Raw genomic sequence first — 21,485 nt, 5'->3', positions numbered from 1 at the left:
CATTGAACCTGTTATAGATAGTTTATTTGTCACTGAGACACATGTGGTACCAGCTGTGTGATACTTATGTAAGATCGGCCATGTATGGGCCCATCATGCTAAGAAAACACAAAACTAGCCCTTCACCAGAGATTATTTGAAAATCAGGACTGTAGGTTGTTCATTGTTTGCCTGCATAGCTGTTTTAAGAAGGTGTTATATATTAGCAATACAGAGCTGCTTCTCATTATTAGTGTATTTCCAAAATCATCATCACCTGTTTTCTGACTATATTATCCTGCTATGGGACAGAAGAGGGGTTAACTTTGTAACATTAGACAGCTGGACTTTCACGAGGACAGCAGGACAAAAGGGACATAGGAGGCACAAACTGTGAGCTAAAAAGAAGGTGGGCTGAAGATGGATAGAACAAGAAGGGCAGGAGAGAGAGAGAACCATGAAGCCATCTGCACCTGGAATCTGTTAGTGAAATAAGTGATCAATGGAAAATAGACAAACCCACATTTTCGATTCACAAAAATCTGTGGAATGTTAGTCTTCAATGGGAAATTTTACCCAGAAGCTGAAAGAGAATCTTTGTACTACCAATTTCTTGTTGACATTTTTAGTTTATTTTCATTGTGGTGATGTTTCCTGTTGTTCTTGTCTGGGAGATACTCTTAATTTTGGACATTTTCTCTTCTCATTTCAGATGACAACACACTGCATGGCCCAATTTTTATTCAAGAGCCAAGTAATGTAATGTTCCCTTTGGATTCTGAGGAGAAAAAAGTGAAGCTCAGTTGTGAAGTTAAAGGGAATCCAAAACCTCATATCAGGTTTGTTGGTTTAAAAGCATGTGTTTCCATGTGTGTAGTTTCTATTATTAAAATCAACAAATTTTTATTGAATACTGATTATATAAATAGCATTTAATCAGGCATCTTCGGATATCCTGAGAACTCTAAGGAGATAATTGTTTCATGAAAAATTAAGTACCATCCTCTGGTTTCAGCAGTACTTGGAATTAAATATTCTGATTGACCCTTTCATTGAAAATCTTATCTATTCCTAATAACATATTTTTAATAAAAAAGAAACTACTACATTTTAAAATATGTCAGTAAGTGAGTATGAAAATAAAATATTCAAGTTTAAAAGTGATATGGAACCCAGAGAAGTAAGCAGAATATTTAAAGGCGTTTTCCCTTGATGAACTACATACATGAATTGAGTAGTTTTTGCAGCCACACAGGGACTGAGGTCACAAGACAGAGCAACCCCCAAGAGACTCAACTAACAAGAGAATATAAAATGGTAACACCTCCCAGAATAAACCTGGGGTCTGAGGGCTACATCCCTACTTTAAATATAAATAAGAAATAAGCTCGCCTTCCCAAGAGACTGTAAAGCACACAAGATTGCCTGTTTCAAACCTCAGTTCTGAGTACTTGTAGTAGCAGAGGAGATACAGCTGAAAAGAGAATCATTAAACTGCAGGATTGGTCTGAAGGAATCATCTCATAGCAGCAGAGACAGAGGGAAGCAAAACATTTTGAGAGAGAGAGCAAGTGACTAATCAGAGTTTCAGAAAGTCAAGGGATAATTAGGCAGAGGCAATATTTAAAGAGAAAGCTAAAAATGTTCCAAACTCATTTAAAACTCCCTCTCTCTTACTATAGATCAAGTAAGCCCAATGAACTTGAAGTGGTACAAATAAAAACGAAACCTCATGTAGAACAGTGAAATAGCAGAATACCAAGTTGGAGAGACAGTCATGAAAATAGCCATTGCATAATACAGATAACCTTCAAAGAGATGATGATTCAGCTGGCACCTGATTTCTTAATAGCACCAAAAATGCAAGAGAGAGATGATAAAATCTTCAATATGATGAGAGAAATTAACTGTCAAATTTATAGATAGCAGAAATATTTTTTATAAAAAAAGAACATAACCAATATGTTTTCAGAAAGAACAAAATCAATGTTTTCCTCACTAAAGGAAATTATTTTTAGATTTATTTTTATTTTTTATTTTATTCCTGAGGCAGCACACAAAGTTGAAACTAAAGAAAATTCTAAAAGGCATATATTCTTATTCTAAAAAGCAGAATAAAAATGATCCCAGATAGAAGATCTGAGCTATTAAGAACAAATTATAAGTAAACATTAGTAATTCCACATAAAATTGATTGCATTAAACAAAAGAAAAACAAAGAAGAGTTAACATGACAATAACAGAAATAAATTGAAAAGAGATAGGGGGTATGCTTGATGATGGATTATGGCTGAAGAGCTAAAATAAATTGGACCCCTACCTCACAGCATATACAAAAAAGTCATTTCCAGGTGAGTAGAAGCCCTAAATGGGACAACACTTTTAAAGGAAAATACGAATACACATTTTTGACTTTGTGGGAGCAGATTTCTTAAATATGGCAGAAAAAGTACAAATCATAAAATATTTAACTTTATTAAGAACTGATCAGCAGAATATGCTAAGATAAGCAAAATTACAAGCTACAAAATGAATAAATTATAGCTACAATAGCATGGACGGATCATAGGCACATGGGTGGGAGTAAACAAAGCAAGGCAGCAAAATCCGTAGTTTGTAATTCTTCTTTATACAGCTCAAAAGCAGGTGAGATGAGTGATTATTCAAAGGTACAGGAGGCAAAGATTTCCTTTGTTGGGATTTTTCAGCTGGGCCTGATAATTAAATTTGACATAAAACAGACCAAAAGAAGAAAAAAGTATATGTGTATATATATATATATATATATATATATATACATATACATTTATTTTATGTATATTTACATATATTATTTTACATGACAAGGGAGCCTTCACAAGAAAATGAAGGTCTAAAGATGTGATTATTGCTGAACCCTTAAATACTGAATTGGACTAAGAGTAATAAATTGAGGACAAGTAACTAAATTATGTGGTGAGCCCAGAAGAAAATATTTTAACAAGGTCTGTACAGAATTTTTTCTCTGTCTCAACTTCTTGTCCTTGATAATAAGAATGTTACTTTCCTTCTAGTATAGAAGGCACATCTTTTACATGAGAATTTTGTTTCCTGGTTTTTAGAAACGGAATGAAGTTCAGAGTGATCTTGCACCTGCTGTTTTCCAAATGCATGTAACTCAACATACGTGCCACCGCAGTACATTTGGGGGTACATATTCTAAGCTCCTTCAAGGATACCAACACACGTGATACATTCATAAAGAAAATCACAGGAATGAGAAAGCTAAAAATTAAAGATGATAATTAACAACAGAAAAGGGAATAATTGTAATCAAAGTGGACACAGCAAACTTCAAAATTAATAACATTCCTTTTCTTAGATGCAGATCTTCATTGCCTCACGATTCTCTAAAATTTACGTGTATTTTATAAATATCTTGCTTCTATTCAAATTTGATATTTAAAAACTTTAGGCCAAAAACTGATATATGGTATCGAGTAAAAACCAAACAAATATATAGTATGTCATCATTCAGGAGCGACTTGAGACAGCAGAAAGGGTTCATGGACAAAATGGGATTTGAACTGAGCTAGGTGGTTTTCAAGTAGGCAGAAAGTAAAGGACATTGCTTACAAGTTGAAGGATGGCAGTATTAGCATAGTGGATTTTATTTGAGGGTTTAATGTATGTGCCAATTCTTTCATTCATCAAACATAACATCTTTTACCCACCAAAAATCAGTGGCTTTCAAGCTGTGAATTCTGGGAAACGTGGAGTTGTCTCTAGGATTACCTGGTATGGAGAATAGCAGATTTTCCACCTGAGATTCAACCTTGTAGCTGCATCTTTTTTTTTTTTTTTTTTTTTTTGAGACAGAGCCTCCAGCTGTAGCCCTAGGTAGAGTGCCATGGCATCACAGCTCACAGCAACCTCCAACTCCTGGGCTCAAGCAATTCTCTTGCCTTCGCCTCCCAAGTAGCTGGGACTACAGGCGCCCGCCACAATGCCCGGCTATTTTTTGGTTGCAGCTGAAAGACTTGGGACAAGACCCCCACTCTGTCCTGGATTAACACGACCCCCAATCAACCACAAGAGACGACACTTGATGCAATCAACACGAGGGGTTTTTTAATTTTTATTCCAGCATGCCGGGGCCTAACCCGTGACTCTCTCAGGAGCCGAGGAGTTAAGCCCCCAACAGCAGATTTTACAAGCTTATAAAGGCAAAAACCACAGGGTAGGGAGGGGGAGCAGACATAGCAGGGGCTCTAACCATAAAGTAGGGAGGGGAAGCAGACATAGCAGGGGCTCTAACCATAAAGTAGGGAGGGGAAGCAGACATAGCAGGGGCTCTAACCATAAAGTAGGGAGGGGAAGCAGACATAGCAGGGGCTCTAACCATAAAGTAGGGAGGGGAAGCAGACATAGCAGGGGCTCTAACCATAAAGTAGGGAGAGGGAGCAGACATAGCAGGGGCTTTCCAGATAAGAAGAACTCTGGTTCATTATTCAACTGTCTTAAGACAAGATTTACAGTTAAACATTTGTTTCTGCCCGGGGCTATCTTCTGGAATAGTTACAAAAGGTCACATTCCTATGGTAGGGAGTGAGAGGTAGTCACATTCCTATGGTAAGGAGTGAGAGGTGGTCACATTCTCATGGTAATATTTTCTTTCAGCAGCCATCACTGTTGTTTGTCGGGCCGGGATAGATTCGAACCCACCAGCTCAGGTGTATGTGGCTGGCACTTTAGCTGATTGAGGCACAGGCACCGAGCCTGTAGCTCCATCTTGAACTGGGGTATATATTAGGAGTCTGAAAACATGTCATCCAGGAAAAATCTTTAAACCACTCTATTAAGCATCTGTCATGTACCAAGCACCCGGCTAGATTTTAAGTATTCGAAGATTAATAATAAACTATAGCATATACTACTGGGGTGATTGTTTGGGGACTTCCTAGATGTGGAAGTAGTTGGAGTGCTATGTTGTAAATGCAAGTGAAGGATGACCGAGCTTTAGGGAGTTCTGGGGCAGTGGTTCTCAACCTTCCTAATGCCTCCTCATGCCGCAACCTTTTAATACAGTTCCTCATGTTGTGGTGACCCCCAACCATAAAATTATTTTGTTGCTACTTCATAACTGTAATTTTGCTACTGGTATGAATCGTAATGTAAACATGTGATATGCAGGATGTATTTTCATTGTTATAAAGGGATTGCGACCCACAGGTTGAGAACTGCTGCTCTGGAGGAAAAAAAAATGTAATTTGGGGTGTGAAGGGCAGGTATCAGTGAAGGTTGCACAAAAAAGGTGGTATTTTAGCATATCTAGAGGGTGAATGACCTGTTGCCACAAAGATAAGGAAAGGAAGTATATTCCAGAAAGCAAGAAAACAACTCTAATGGACCCAGTAATTAGGGTGAACACATAATTTATCATCTAAAACAGGATGCTCTTGAAAATAAAAGGCCACGAATAATCTAGGAGAACAGGTGTAAGCCCTGTACTATCTTGAGCAAGCTACAATGGTCATTCTCCCTAAATATAGTATTCAACTCAAGGCAAGTCAGAGATTTTTAAATTCTGTATGTACTAAAGAATGCAAGAGGTAAAGGTTCCTAGATAAATAAATGATAAGTTAACTGGTCCCAGTTTTCAGGACATAGCCAAGCGTTAAGTTCAGACGTTTAACCGTAAATGAAAATAAATTTTACAGCAAAATTTGGCAAGTTGCTGCTTTGTTTTTCCCCAAACTGCGACCTTTAATTATCATTGCTTTTGAAACGTGTTTGTTTGTAGACGTAGGGCTTGCCTGGCTATTTAAAACAAGTGGTGGAACAGAACCCTATTATGTGTTTAGAGATTGCCAGGAAAACTTTTAATCAAACATGCTAGCAATTCATTGTAGCATTCTTTGCTTGTCTTTATGCCTTTGGCAGTTTACCTGTGACATAATAGCAGACTGGTACTTGGGAACTAAAAAAAAAATAAATAAAAATTTCTCTTGTTGAAAGAAAGAGCAAGAGAAAGAATGGAGAGATCAGGTATTTTCAAACACCTTTCTGGCTGAACTTTTTCAGTCTTGAGGCTGACTTTGAGGGGGAAGGACAAGTACAAGAAATTCCAAAGTGAGCTCTCCATAGGGATCTTCCGTATTAGGTGTTCCCCTCAGAGAGGGCAGCTGACCTCTCCGCTTTGTGTTTATTCCCTCAACTGAGCCTGCTCTTTTCATTGTTTCCTGCCCCTCGATTTTGAAAGGATTGACCCAGACCCAGAAAAACTTAAGAAGTTTTGATTCGTGCCAACTTCCCTTGCATTAAAGTTCCCTCAGGACACATGACATTACTTAATGCACTCAGCATCCCTTTCCAGACAAAAGAAACGTTCAAGTTCTTGGTGGGAGTACTTTTGCTCTGAGTTTATATTCAACTGAGTTGGCAAAAAACAAATTCAAAGTCACAAAGGTCCTGCCTCTCCCTTAGTGCCAAGTTGAAACAGTTGAGAAAGTGGGCTTAGCTGTAGCAGAACCCAGAGATGTCTTCCCGGCGGAGCCACAGAATTATGCCTTCCGCAGCTTCAGTGCCGGTGTTTTGGTTGTGCACAACCCCACTCCCTGGAGAACAGCTGAGTTGTGATTTCTCCAGGGGATTCAGAAATCAGCTTAGGAGACTCACAATTTTCCCTTGGCCCTTGGGAAAATCTGTTTGCTTCAAATGAGCATTGCCTCTATATCACCAATACTTAAAACATTCCTTACACATTGAGAGTAAATTGTGAAGTTTTGGAGAGTGTTTCAGTATACCATGAGGTAAGGAATTGCATGCAATCCACGTTCAATGGGAATGAAGAGTGACTGCAGTGAAACGCGGTATGGCACTTTGTAATAGAGAGTCAACTGCGTTTCACAGAAACCACTATTTCTAAATAATCCCTTTTCCTTTGCTATTTGTATGTAAAAGCAGGCAGTAAAGTAGATGAATGGACTTTCTGCACAGCATTTTGGTTGGGATGACTAGGGTAGACAAACCTTCAGAGGTTTCTCATTATCCCCCCCCACCACTTTTCTAAAGAGACTTCCACAGTCCCACTCTTAAATCCCACACTCTGCTTGCAGCTCACATTATATTGCAATTTCCTCTTTGAGTTCTTAGATTTGTCATATTAAATTGCTGTACTAGCATTTGAAGTGAGAGTTATGGCTGAGACGTGATCAACTGTCTCAAAAAAAAAAAATGTCTAGGGCGGGCAGTCAGTTCTAGAGATTCATGTGCATAGGGGGCTGCTAGAATATGACCTGGCTGTTCTTTCTTTATTGCTTATTACTTTCTTGTCTGTGTCAGAGCACAGAAAGAATTACTGTGTAGCCTAAAAATATTGTCAGTTTCTAATACTCACCTTCGTATAAGCAAACACATAAAGAGCTATCTCCTATTTCAGGCTCTAGCCCACCTTTCTCACCCCCTCTTGCTTCTAAATTTTTACTTCTCAAAGGCTTAGATGTGAATAAAATATGCTGCTGTGCCGTGGTGTGCCATAATGCTTCGTAAATTGTGCATGCTTGAAAATATCCAGCAAGGAAGTAAAATATTTAGTCAATTAAATTCAACAAGCACTTATAGAACACAATGAGAGTGTCAAAATTTGAGATGCTAAAGTGAGAATACAAAAGTGATTTAGGCAAATTATCTGAAGGCAGAATTCCTACATAAAGAAACAGGAAAAATTCTATAGGAGATTGGATGAAACTTTGCTTAATTTTGACTGGGAATATGCTGGAAGACTTCATTAGAAGAGGTGTCCTTAAGACACAGGGCACACCTCTTAGGGGTGGAACACAATTATAAGGGGAACTCTACCTAACAAATGCAAATACTGTAACCTCATTCTTTGTACCCTCAAATTAACCTGAAACAATAATAGAAGAAAAAAAAAGAGTTGGTGTCCTGGAAGATTGGCTTTGAAATGGGAGAGGGCTCTCTCCAGAAGGAATTACTCTTCTGTACGTTTGCTTTTGTTGATACCAGATAGCCAAACTCTTGAAAGTGACTTGCAATTTTTTCCATTTAAATCCTTCTGTGTTATGTATACACAACCATACTACCTTTGAATGTTATCAGAAGAGGCACAATGAGTGTACACAAATATTTAAATAGTGTTTTTTTTCTGTTTGAAAGAATAAAATGTGTGTCTCTCATTCTTTACACCTGTTGTTGCAAAGGATCAATTTCCTTTGAGCTACAGGGCTTCCTCACTTTTCAGTCTTTCAGAGTGAATGCTGTGGTGAGAATCTTGATAATATACAAGTCAACTACACTGGTTAGCTTAACTGATAACTCTGTGTGGGATTTGTGGAGGATGAGGGTGAAAACTAACAGAGGTGGTCATTGAGTTGTATTAGCTCAAAAGTTCATATGTATTTAAATGACTTCCTTGTAGGCTATTTGGTTAAGATAAGCTTTCATTTTTTGGTAAGTTACTAGCTATAAAAACAAACAAAAATGTCGATCTTGCCATTAAAGCAAGCTTTGCTGTTGAAATGTGGGTGTTCAGTCCCACAAAAACTAATTTATTGTGCTAAATACTATAGACAAGATACACAGGTGATCTAAGTGAATAAACAGAAGGACAACAAAAAACTTTTCTTGCCTCGGTTACCTCATGGCCTGATTTGCAGTTTCCTGGGATAGTTGGTTGATGTTTGAGTATCAGTGACTAAGGAGGTCTTCAAAGTAACCCATGGTTCAGGCAGGTTTGGTCTCTGAGACAGCTCTAGATCAATAGTTTCTCAGCTTTGCAGTCAGGCCTTTCAATCACAGTAAAGACCAAATCAAAGCAACTTTGCTGCAATTTCACCAAACACTCAGCAATCTACCGAAAAATGGTCTTTTCTGTCATCTGTATGGACCTATTTAAAGAATGACTACAAACTAGAAAAAGGACTTTTACGAGGATTCCTATTGGAAGAAAGTTACACAAGATGCTGTGCCCCCACGTGAAACAAAAACAGATGTTAATTTTAATTTCACTTTAATGTCATTGTTTACTTTAAACCACATGCTCTTTCTACAAGCATTTAAGATGTCACCATTGCTGAGTAGAGCATTCCTAATATTTGATTGTGCTTTAAAAATGGTATTTTGGCATCTTAGAATGGGTACAGGCGATTGCACTAATGTACACAGCTATAATTTAATAATAAAATAAAAAATGGTATTTTGTGCTATTTACAGTTTTTATATATTTTGGACAATTCAGAAATATTGATTAATATTACAAGACTTTATCTACTGGCATTTTTATACTATAGGTGGAAGTTAAATGGAACAGATGTTGACATTGGTATGGATTTCCGCTACAGTGTTGTTGAAGGCAGCTTGTTGATCAGTAACCCCAATAAAACCCAAGATGCTGGAACATACCAGTGCATAGCAACAAACTCCTTTGGAACAATTGTCAGCAGAGAAGCAAAGCTTCAGTTTGCTTGTAAGTAGCAATTATATGGTGTTGCAAATGTTACTTTGAGTATCTGTACCATTGTACCAGTAGGCCTTTAAATCAGTTAAAAAAAAAAAGGGCGGCGCCTGTGGCTCAGTGAGTAGGGCGCCGGCCCTATATGCCGAGGGTGGCGGGTTCAAACCCAGCCCCGGCCAAACTGCAACCAAAAAATAGCCGGGCGTTGTGGCGGGCGCCTGTAGTCCCAGCTACTCCGGAGGCTGAGGCAGGAGAATCGCTTGAGTCCGGGAGTTGGAGGTTGCTGTGAGCCGTGTGACGACACGGCACTCTACCCGAGGGCGGTACAGTGAGACTCTGTCTCTACAAAAAAAAAAAAAAAAAAAATCCAACAGATTTTGATTTTTTATATGATCTTCTTTACCCTTTTATCATATTTTGGAAATACCTTATTTGTGAGATAAATTATAAATCTTAAATGAGAAGATGTATTCTTTTGCTTTTATGAGAATTGAGTTAGTTTGATTATATAATAATTTGGTTGTATAATGATTTATACACATATACACACACTTACATTTATACATGTATAAATGTATGTGTACAACAAATTAAACACATATATTTTAAATAAAATGGGTATAAAGCAAGCAGTTGAACTGCCAGTTAATTTAGTTGTCAGTAAGTAAAGTGCTTTCACCATAAAACTAAGAGTTGAGAAAAAACCTAGGTAGTTAGTTAATCCTATAATTTTCTAATGATTTCTTGATTCATAGAGAAGGAAAAATTTTTAAAACAACTGCAATAATAACAAGAGTGGAAACATGGTATTTCAAGTTTAGAATATTTAAAAAACAAATCACCATCTCTTAAAACCACCATTTAACAAAAGTCCAGGATTATATGAAAAAAAGTGAAATTTAGAAATAACATGTTGAAAATAAAACCCATAAGCAAGAGCAATAAGCACACATTTGAGAGTATAGATGTGTTTGAGGATTGATGTTCAGCTGCATTTTTAAGGGCTTATGTATTTGCATATGATTACATATTTCTTTGTGTAAAATCCCAACTCATACATCAGGGCATTACTGTCCAAGGTCTCATAATTACAAAATCTTTTGGCAGTAACACTGTAGGATATTCTCTTTCAAAAAATCCTTTCTGGGAACTCAACATCAAAAATACCTAATATCCAGTGCGTAATCTATTATTGCCATTTGGTGGCATTTTTGTAAGTTAAGAAATAACTTTTCTAAGTATTATGTATGGATGGGATTATAGGATTATTTTGTTGGTGAAAGTCTCCTGAGATAGTCTTCTAGATATTGTTACATGTGCAGCATAACAGGAGGATAATATGTCTGATTGAATACAACAAAACCAAAGTGTTGATTTCTCTTAGTTTAATCTCCACCATATCCATATTTATTATTTATTAATGACCAATTAATTTTTCTGGATTCATTTTCAGAAGTAATCATAGAATCATTGACTTTCAAAGTAGGCAGAGATCTCAGTATTCCATAAATCTTTTAAGTCTTTGATTTTAAGATGTCATAGTGTAGGAAAATTTTTAACAGTAACGCTGAAGAAATGGAGGTGGAAATAGCATCATCAAATTTTTGCCTAACTTCACATTTTAAAAACAAATTACTAACCCTTAAGTTTATCCTTTTGTAAAGGCCTATTTTCCTACCAGAACATCAGATAGACACTCATATTCAACAGCAGTTATTTAGATTTTAGAATGGTTTAGCCTGAAGAAAAGCTCGACACTAATTTCGCAGTGGGCTGGCCTCAGGACCAGTAATTGACATCCACCTTCCTCATCCCACTTCTAGTCTGATGCAGGCAATCCCACCACCCTCAAAAATCCTTGGCTGAGAATCATGCAGTTTTAAGGTGGTGCCCATGGCTCAAAGGAATGGTGCTGGCCCTATATGCTGGAGGTGGTGGGTTCAAACCCAGCCCTGGCCAAAAAAAAAAAAAAAAAGAATCATTTGATTTGAAACATTTTAGCAGCAGGGAATTCACCTATGCATCACAAACATACCCATAGTAGATTGCTTCAAAAATACAAAAAGAAATTTGACATCATAAAATTGAGCCAAATACCTAAATTTCTGTCACTTTAACTCTCAATTCTTACTATATTTTGCTAGTTAATCTTTCAAATATGTGAAAAGATGATCATGTTGATTATCCCGTAATTCTTTCTTTTTTTAATTCTATTTTTTGTGTGTATGTACTTAGTCCATGACCATCTTCTTCACAACACATTCAGGTATTTTAATTCATCAGTAAAATTGTGGCCTTATAGAAATGTGTGCAGCTCTGTCCATGTGTCTTGACCTTTGCAGAGGACACTGTGATAATAGTATCCCATGATGTCAACTTCTTTTTCAATTAATATTCATTTTTAAAGCACCAAACCCATATCATAACCTTATTTTGAATAGTCATGTAAAATTTGAAAGTTTATTTTGCATACATTTCTATCAATCCAGTGCTACCCAACCATATTATCTTATTAACACACATTCACAATATTATATTCGTCCCTAATAAATTTGCCTTTTATGTAATGACTTTTGTCTCAGCATATTTGAAATTATTTGTTTTAAATCTTCTTTTTTAATCTGACATACTGGTTGTCTTCCTAGTTTAGTGTCAGTGGATATTTAATTAGTGTGTCTCCATTCAAATAATTGGCATAACATGTGGACCGGGACAGAACCGCATGCTGCTGGAGAAATTCCCCTGATGTGAGATTAAACCTTTAACTTCATATTGCTGGGACACTCTTCTTCTTGTCCTTACTGTTTTTAATGGAGTGAGAATCTTTGCTAAATACCTTGCTAGAATCACGATGTGTCGTTTCCACAGCACACACTCCTACCTGGTCTCTACAGATCCTTTCTTTAACTATTTATCATAAAACAGCCAGACTAATCTTTTAAAAATGTAAATTAGATCATTCTGCTTTCCTGCTGTATGCCTTTTGCTGCAGTTAGAATAAATCTCAAATTCATTACCATGGTCTCATTTTAATTTCTCAAAAATGACAAACCATTTTTTGCACCAAAGCCTCGATACTTTTGTTCCCTTTGGCTGACGTGTTTTTCTGCTGATCTTTCAGGAGCTGACTTCTTACAATCCTGAGTTCCCAATTTGGGTATGACCTCCTTAGAGGAGGTTTCCATATCACCCTGTCAAACATAACAAGCAATTCTTGTTCTCTCTCCTGCTGTTTTACCTACCTTCCTTCAGCTCTCTACTTTCCTATAACAACCTCCACTATTTTATTTATCAGGATTTAATATAACCTGGAATGATTTTGTTTATATATTTATTTTTTCTCATTTATTATTTGACTCCTATAATAGAATCTAAGCTAAAAAAGAGCAAAGACTAACTTGCCCATCCCATATCTCCATAAATTCAACAGTTTATATTTATTAATAAGGGAATTCCTTCATTAATTACCCATGCTACAACGAAGAAGATATATATATATATATATATATATATATTAATTTGGGGATGATGTGTCTTTATAAACATCAAAATTTCTATTTTAGTTATTTTTCTGGAGTTCAGCTTCTTGATCATCAATCTATAATTTGTAGACTTTACCCCCTATCTTTTGTAAATTAAAAAAAAAATCACACGACATGGCTTATATCCAAAAATCATTTTTAATTGGTTAGAATAAAATGCTTTTCTTCAGTGAATAAATAAGGGTGGAACGAGACAATGACATCTTTGAATGTTACTAATTTCTTTTACTCCAAGTATTTTCATAATCATTTGCTTTTGTACCAAATTTACTTCCCTTCAGTATAAAGTGAGAATATTGTATGGCTTTATGGCTGAAAGGAACTCCTTGCTTGTATCTTTTTAGCAATGAAATTGAATATTGGAGTAACTGAATTACTGATTCTTATTACACAGTCGTAACATAAGTTGCAGAGACAAGGAAATCTAGTCTTCACATCCCTGGCTCTCTTCTGCTTTGGCGTCACCTTAATTTATAAGAAAAACATCCCTTTGCCTTTATTTAACATGTCACAATTTTAAAATCTCTTTTATATGCTTTTTATAATGTCACCCATGGGATGGTCTTATAAGATAAACATTATTATTTCTACTTTATGATTTAAAATATTTTCATGCTGTTTTTATAGAAAGAATCTGGTAATGTTTTATATTAGCATTCAGCATCTTTAAATTGAATTAACTGTCCTTCCTTTCGGCCGGAGATGCCATCTTCCAGTAATTCACCAAAATGACAAACACAAAGGGAAAGAGGAGAGGCACCCGGTACATGTTCTCTAGGCCTTTTAGAAAACATGGAGTTGTTCCTTTGGCCACATATATGCGAATCTACAAGAAAGGTGATATTGTAGACATCAAGGGAATGGGTACTGTTCAAAAAGGCATGCCACACAAATGTTACCATGGCAAAACTGGAAGAGTTTACAATGTTACCCAGCATGCTATTGGCATTGTTGTAAACAAACAAGTTAAGGGCAAGATCCTCGCGAAGAGGATTAATGTTCGTATTGAGCATATTAAGCACTCTAAGAGCTGAGATAGCTTCCTGAAACGTGTGAAGGAAAATGAACAGAAAAAGAAGGAAGCCAAAGAGAAAGGTACCTGGGTTCGACTGAAGCGCCAGCCTGCGCCACCCAGAGAAGCCCACTTTGTGAGAACTAACGGAAAGGAGCCTGAGCTCCTGGAACCCATTCCCTATGAATTCATGGCATAATAAGCATATAACATAGCACACAGGAGTACTAGTGGACCCATGTTGTTAGGAGCAAGAACCTATTTATTCCCCATGAGCTCATGGCATAATATGTGTACAGCAGGGGCACACAAGATAACCAATAGTCCCCATGTAACAGTGATACAAGGTGCTGGGACCTATTTCCCACAAATTCAAAAGTCAATCAACACTTTGTCACATTAAATGGTAAGGTGCCTCCCTGAGCTGCTGGAACCTCTTCCCCTGTGAATTCATGGCATGGTAGATACAAATAATAGCGTAAAAATGTTTCTTGTTCATTCACTACAAGTGTGGTTTTTTTCCCCCCCAAAGAAGTATTAAAGCAAATTTTAATGTGTCCTAAAAAAAATAAATAAATAAATTGAATTAACTTTCATAACCGAAATTTCTATTTAACCAGAGATGATGCTTCTCAGAACTTGCTCCTCCCCTGAATTTTTTCCAGTTAATCTATTTAGAATAGAAATCCTTCTTTGATTAAATAGAGATAGCATAATTAAGTCTCCTTTGATGAGATATGGACATTTGCATGAGCATAAATTATTATAATTTGGGACACATTTTATTTTTCAGTCCCCTGCAAGTATTAAACTATCAGTAATCACTTCCTTTACTGTCATCACTACGTTGTTACCAATACCCCTTCGGCCATTTAGTCCTTCTTTTTCACCTAGGGCTACAAAATGTGATCAATGAATTTACCAGTGCCTGGCACTTAGTAACCTCACAATAATAATTGTTGAATGAATAAATAAGAATCAGAAAGTCTTCATGCCATATATGGCCATAAGGAATGCAATAAAGCACAAGTTCAAGGGTTTCTGCTGGCCCTCTGGAGTGCTTTAGAGGCAGGTGCAAGCATTTCCACCATGAAGTTTACACAAAAGACAGTTGACATCTTAATTCCTTGTAAATGTATGTGTAGGGTTGGGGGGCGTTAGCCCCCATGTACCCTATGCGCACAAACATACACAAAAGATGCTCAGGCATGGAATATATCAAATATGTCATCAAAGCACTTATATCCTGGAAAACCAATGTGGAAGATGCCCGGCTTCAGTGAAGTGTTTGGAAATAGCTTTCCTTTAAACTCCAGTGTGCCTCTCCAATGCCCACCCATTCCACTCTCTCCTCTACACAGGAGGAAAAATAAGTTAAATATTTTTTAATTGTTCCATAAACAGCTGTGGTGGAAAAAAAGATTATGTCTACAGCTTAATGGCAGTAATGTTTCCAGAGGCCATGTCTGTACAGAAAGAAGAGTTATGACTCAGCCCCATGACATTGGAGGCCACTTCTGAAGCCGGGTATCCCAATCTACCTCTGTTCCAGAATCATCGTGCACCGTCACTCAGCAGACAGATTTTTCTTTGACATTGTCCTTTGACATATAAAGGACAACACTTTTCAGAAATAAATTCCAATTCACACTTCTAACTCACAAATGATACGAATCCTTACGTTTTATTTATAAAAAGTTGGGCATGTGAGCTTGAGAAGCCGAGATACTACATTCACCAAGTTTGAATGGAATTGGATGTTGTTCATTGCTCCATTTCATTTTGTACTTCACATCATGTCTCTAGAATGCTGGCTTCACACAAGCTTTGTGCAGATAACCACACTTCCCTCTTAAGGTTATTTTGAAGACTACATTATAAAGCATGTGCAAAAATCCCTATTGACAGTCGGTCTCACTATAAGAAAGTTACACAGTAACAGTTTCTCTGCCTCTTTCTCTCCTCTCCTCCTTTCTTCCTCTTTTCTTCCATGCCTTGTCTTTTTAAAATACGATACCATTTTTTAAACTTTTTTCATTTTTTTAACTTTTTAATTGATACATAATAATTGTACGTGTTTATGTGTTACAGTGTGATATTTCAATATCTGTGTACATTATGTGATAAACCAAATCAGGGCAATTCACATATCCATTGTCTCAAACAATTGTCATTTATTTGTGCTGGGAATATGCAAAATCTCTACAACTGTTTGAAAATATATACTAAATTGTTGTTAACTATCGTCACCCAATGCTAGAATTTATTCCTCCCATCTAAGCTGTAATTTTGTATCTGACAAATAAACTCTTCCTACCACCCTCCCCTTCCCTTCCCAACTTCCATTATTCTACTCCCTACTTCCCTGAGATCCACTCATTTACCTTTCCCTTGTGAATGAGAACAGGTGGGTATTTACCTTTCTGGGATTGGCTTATTTCACTTAACACAATGTCCTTTAGGCTTGTCCATGTTGCCACAAATGAGAGGACCTCATTCTTTTTCATGGCTGAATGCTATTCCATCATACCACATTTTCTTTATTCATTATCTGTTGATGGACACTTAGATTGATTTCATGTCTGAGCTATTATGATCAGTGTTGCAATAAACATAGGGTTGCAGATGTCTCTCAGCATCCTGATCTGTCCTTTGATCTCCTACCCAGGGGTGGCACTGATGCATTGTATGAATGAGTACCATTTTATAAAAAGAATTACCTATTGTGGGCAAGAGCACAAGACCCAGAGTTTGACTTCTTGGGTTTGAATTCACCTTCTCCTGTAATTTTATGACCTTAATCAAGGCATTTCTCTTTGCCTTAGTTTTTTTTTTTTTTTTAGCCATAAAACGAGGTTAGTAACTGTATCTCCCTTGCTGTGAGAATCAAATAAGTTGTAAGTAAATTAATAACTGTAAAACTCCTCAACCATTATTTAGCACACAGTAAGAGCTTATTAAATGTTACTTATTATAATTTTTATTACTCTATGTTGGATGTTATTCTCAGCATTTTGGAAGCATTATTCTACTTAGATCTCAACACACCCAAGGAAATATAGATATTATTTTTATTTTTGGGTAAAGAACATGATTATTAGTGAAGTGAAATAAATTTCACCAAGGATACAGCCCTGGGAGGAGGGTATTAGGTCACCTAACTCTGAGTAGATGCCCCCTACATAGCATTTGAAATACATGGTTCCCCTTATGCCACTTAAAACTATGCTTTTCTAATGGAATTTATGTTCAAACCATATATTTGGGTAGTTGGTAAAATGTTTCTGTTGTAGACCAACTTGGGTTTTTCATTGTGCTTCCAACCTTTCATATAGGAAGTACGTCCATCATACATTTTTTTGTTTTTAATTTTCTTAGTTACAGGCATTGTTGATGCCATCATACTGTTGATTTACTATTAACGTCTAAAAATATAATATTGTGTACTGCAATTATGCATACATTTGTGACTAATTTTAATATAATTGGTTTCAGGTTCCATAATGAGATAATTAATAACAATATTTCTGCTCTAACAGTTAAGATGCAAATTTCCAATTTATTGTGAGTAAGCTGTAAAACATTTTGAATATTGATATTTTATGGTAAATAACTGTGGTTGGCAAAATGTTTATCCCCAAGCAGTAAGTGACATATTTTTTATAAGTCTGTCTCTCCCCTAGCATTCCTCCCACTTGTGAAAAAAGATGCTCTTTCAATATAGATCGTTATGAAGAGCAGCCAAGAGAATAATCTAATAACTCCAGATTTTAGCCTATCAAACTGATTGCTTTATAAACATTGTTTGGGGCCTTATTCCTGGAAGTTCAGCTATTTTATAGCTGTTCAAATCTGCGAAACCAAAGACTTAAGTTATTCATCATCCAAATCTGCGAAACAAAAAACTTGTTATTCATCATCCAGGTTGTGAATAACAATAATTCATGTGTAAATACCTCCATATTTCTTATGATAAAATTAAATCATTTAACAAACAGCAGTTATCTGCCTGCTGTAGGACACTGTCATCATCTTGTCCACAGGCAAGGTGGTGTTATTCTAGAAGAAACAACAAGTGGTATCTGTGTTTATCTCTGTTGATGTTTTACTCAAGTTGGGAAAAGAGCTTAGACTGGTACACCAGGCATGCCCTGGATAGCTCCCTCCTGAGCTGTATTAAGGAAAAGGGAAAAGTGAAAAGGAAGGAAGGGAGGAAGGAAGGAGTGATAAGGGAGAGGAGACTTAAAGTACACAAATCTGATGATTAAGTTCCCAAACTCATCCTAGAGAAAGCTCTACATGCCTCATTGCTGAATATTACCCTGGTCGCCTTTGAAATACTACTCTAGGAAGCTGTCGTCATACGGCACACAAAAACATACAACAACAATAGTGAAAGCTGCTCAGTAAGACGTAGCCACAGGTCAGGTCGCACAAACACAGCTGTGAGACACTGACACCCCAAGGTTATGAAACCTTACCAAATTGAACAGCGCTGCCAATGTAAGCACAAGGTGGCATTTGCAAACTTAATTGTCAGACCTTGTATAATGACAGCTCTGAAGGCCATTCCAGAAAAAATGTTCCAGAATTGCTTTGAAGAGTGGACTAAGCGCAGGCATTGGTTCATGGCTTCCTAAGGGGAGTACTTCGAATGTGATTGTAGTGATACTCAGCAATGAGGTACGTAGCACTTTTTCTGGGAGGAGTTTGTTCAACCTTGTGAAACCCACTCCATACTGTCCTTCCTCTGACCTCACACATCATATTTATGAGAGTAGAGTAATTCAATTAACCAATCCATTCTGAGGTTAATATCAGTTAGCATTATCAGTTAAGTGTCAGACAACTTTTTTTATGGTGAAAATGTCAAATGAATGAGTATCAATGGATTAGATAGTCTCATTTGGGGAAAAAAGATTTTTCTTATGACTACTACAGTTAGCCTGTGTGAGTTCTTAAGTGGTGGTGGTGATAGAAAAATGTATCAAACTGAGAATGTTGTATAATATTCACAACGGGGATTTTGGCAATGTGTTTTTTGAGCACTGAGCTTCTATTCACTCTAATTTTCAAATGTTTCTTGCTTTTAATATTCAGTAAGTAACTTAACCTTTATAGCCAAAAAGTAAAATGTGCAATCAAAACCACAGCCAGGAGTTTGATAGATGGCCAAACCCACCACTGGCTTGACTAATTTTTAATTAAGAAGGCTATTTTAAAAGACAGAGTTTTGTTCATTAGCAATAAAATGTTAGTAGAAGGCTGTTTGGATAAATAACTTGTGATATTTTGATCAATTAAAATTTAGTCAAATTTGAGAACATTTAAATGCCATAAATTGAAACATTAATGGAAGACTGTGATCTTCAATAAAAGTTTTTGTTTTTTTTTAATTTGAATAACACTCAAACCAAAACTTGATGAGTTTTTGAAATAATACTGTTAGTGCATAATTTCTGCCATGGAGTGTAGTACTAGAAAGATGTCAGTGGTGACCATCGGTACTTATTGAAAATTTCATGATATAGACCCAGCTCACCCCGGTACGATCCCCGAGTTCCTTCTAAATGGCAACTCTCCTGTGTTGTGGGCCGAAGCTGGCTGCCTGCGGCATAGTCCTCAGCGCCTGGGGAGTGATCATGTTGATAATGCTCGGAATATTTTTCAACGTCCATTCCGCTGTGTTAATTGAGGACGTTCCCTTCACAGAGAAAGATTTCGAGAATGGCCCCCAGAAAATATACAACCTTTATGAGCAAGTGAGCTACAACTGTTTCATCGCCGCCGGCCTTTACCTCCTCCTTGGAGGCTTCTCATTCTGCCAAGTTCGGCTCAATAAGCGCAAAGAATATGTGGTGCGCTAGAGGTCCGGTTTCCCTCTCTAGCCTCCTCCTCTATTTAAAGACTCCCTCCACCCTCACCTGGGTCGTCTCACCCATTCTAGCTCTCTCTCCGAGACTGGGTTTCCCTGGCTAGAGACTGAATCCCTTGTTCCCCCTCGAGCCCTACAGCAAGGGGAACGGAGGCTGGCCGTTCACTCTCTCTCCATCTTCTTTGCTTTCTCTGTACCACAATAAAGAGAATCTGCTCTCTTAAAAAAAAAAAAAAAGAAAATTTCATGATATAAATCTTAAGAACTGTTTAAATACATATGCCAGTGAAGTGCAGCTATTAGTTCATTAAGTATCTCTCTCTTCAGTCATCCTGCACTCCAGTTGAGGTTCATATGACTGACAAAAAGTAGTTTTCTGATTGAAGACAATCAATGAAGCATAGGGATTTATAAACAATAATATACCTTAGATGAAAATTGTCAGACAAGACCTCAGAGGGAGCCAAATAGGCTTGACCAGACAGGACTTTAAGAAAGCCCCAAGGTTAAAGAAGAATAATTAATATTTTGTATTACAATAAATACCACCCAAGTTACTAGGGTATCATTCCTTTTTTTTGTTGTCACAAACTAGTAATTCAGTCAACAAATATTAAAATAATTTTAATTGTTTTCCAAGTTTAATTTTTAGAAACTTGAGATCTGGTCAATAATTGAATATCACCATTCGGGGGAAAAGGAAGAACTTTTTCTGAATGGGTGAAAATATCAGAATCACTCCAATCATATTAATATCCATTTTTAAGAGTTTTCACTTTGAGAGGTTACAGCTCTGTAGAACATGTATGTATTCACTGAGAGTTAGCCAAGAGCTGTTTGAACAACTGTAGTGAACTGAATGGTAACTGCTATGGACTGAATGTTTGTGTCTTTCCAAAATTCTTATGTTGTAACCCTAAACCCTATGCTATCATATTCCTTTGGTGATGATTAGGTCAGGAGGGATCTGCCCTCATAAATGGGACTGGCACCCTTGTAAAAGAAATTACTGAGAACACTCTCGCCCCTTCTGCCACAGGAGGGTATGGTAAGAAGATGGCAGAGGGATGTCTGTGAACCAGGAAGGGGCCATCACCAGGCACCAGACCTTGATTTTGGACTTCCCAGCCTTCATATCTGTGATAAATATATTCCTGTTGTTAAAAAGCCACCCAGTCTATGGTGTTGTGTTATAGCAGCCCTAATAGGCTGAGGTGGCAACCCTCTTTTTTATATATGTCTACCCGAAAACTCTGAAAGTGACCTTACTTAGAACAAAGGATCTTTCCAGAGGTAATTAAATATATGGAGATGAGATCATTCAGGATTACCCTAAATCCAAGGGCAAGTGTTAGTATAAGAGAATGAGAAGAGGAAACAGAGAAGGAGCTAATGTAGCTTCAGAGGCAGAGGCTGGAGTGGTGCTGCGAGGGAAGCCAACAATTGCTGACACCAGCAGAAGCTGAAAGAAGCCAAGAGGGATTCTCCCCACTAGCCCTCCAGCAACCCCGACACCCTGATTTCAGCAGACGTCTAACCCCTAGTTCTGTGGGAAAATACATTTTTGCTCTAAGCCACCTTGTCTGTGATAACTTGTTTGCCTTGGCCTGAGGAAATGAACAG

At 37.1% G+C, this 21,485-nt stretch overlaps 2 protein-coding genes and 1 pseudogene across 2 annotated transcripts in view; all 3 read left to right on the top strand.

The window, feature by feature from the left end:
* Positions 1–626: 626 nt before the first annotated feature.
* CNTN4 (contactin 4) overlaps positions 627–21,485 on the top strand; it is a 365,224-nt gene continuing 344,365 nt past the window's right edge. The window contains 3 exon segments of the mRNA XM_053598811.1: positions 627–665; positions 667–818; positions 9,270–9,445. Of these exon segments, the coding sequence (XP_053454786.1) occupies positions 627–665; positions 667–818; positions 9,270–9,445 (367 nt within the window).
* On the top strand, positions 13,686–14,339 carry LOC128592080 (60S ribosomal protein L21-like; annotated as a pseudogene).
* On the top strand, positions 19,525–20,085 carry LOC128592082 (ribonuclease kappa-like). Its single transcript, XM_053599916.1, has one exon. It carries the CDS (start codon positions 19,558–19,560, stop codon positions 19,852–19,854), a length of 297 nt encoding a protein of 98 aa, XP_053455891.1. The 5' UTR covers positions 19,525–19,557; the 3' UTR covers positions 19,855–20,085.

The sequence above is a fragment of the Nycticebus coucang genome, chromosome 8 (assembly GCF_027406575.1).
Source record: "Nycticebus coucang isolate mNycCou1 chromosome 8, mNycCou1.pri, whole genome shotgun sequence".
Classification (NCBI taxonomy): domain Eukaryota; kingdom Metazoa; phylum Chordata; class Mammalia; order Primates; family Lorisidae; genus Nycticebus; species Nycticebus coucang.
This window is presented reverse-complemented; position numbering and strand designations above follow the sequence as displayed.

Excerpts from the sequence above, each read along its gene's own strand:
- LOC128592082 (XM_053599916.1), top strand. The coding sequence starts at position 19,558 with ATGGCAACTCTCCTGTGTTGTGGGCCGAAGCTGGCTGCCTGCGGCATA.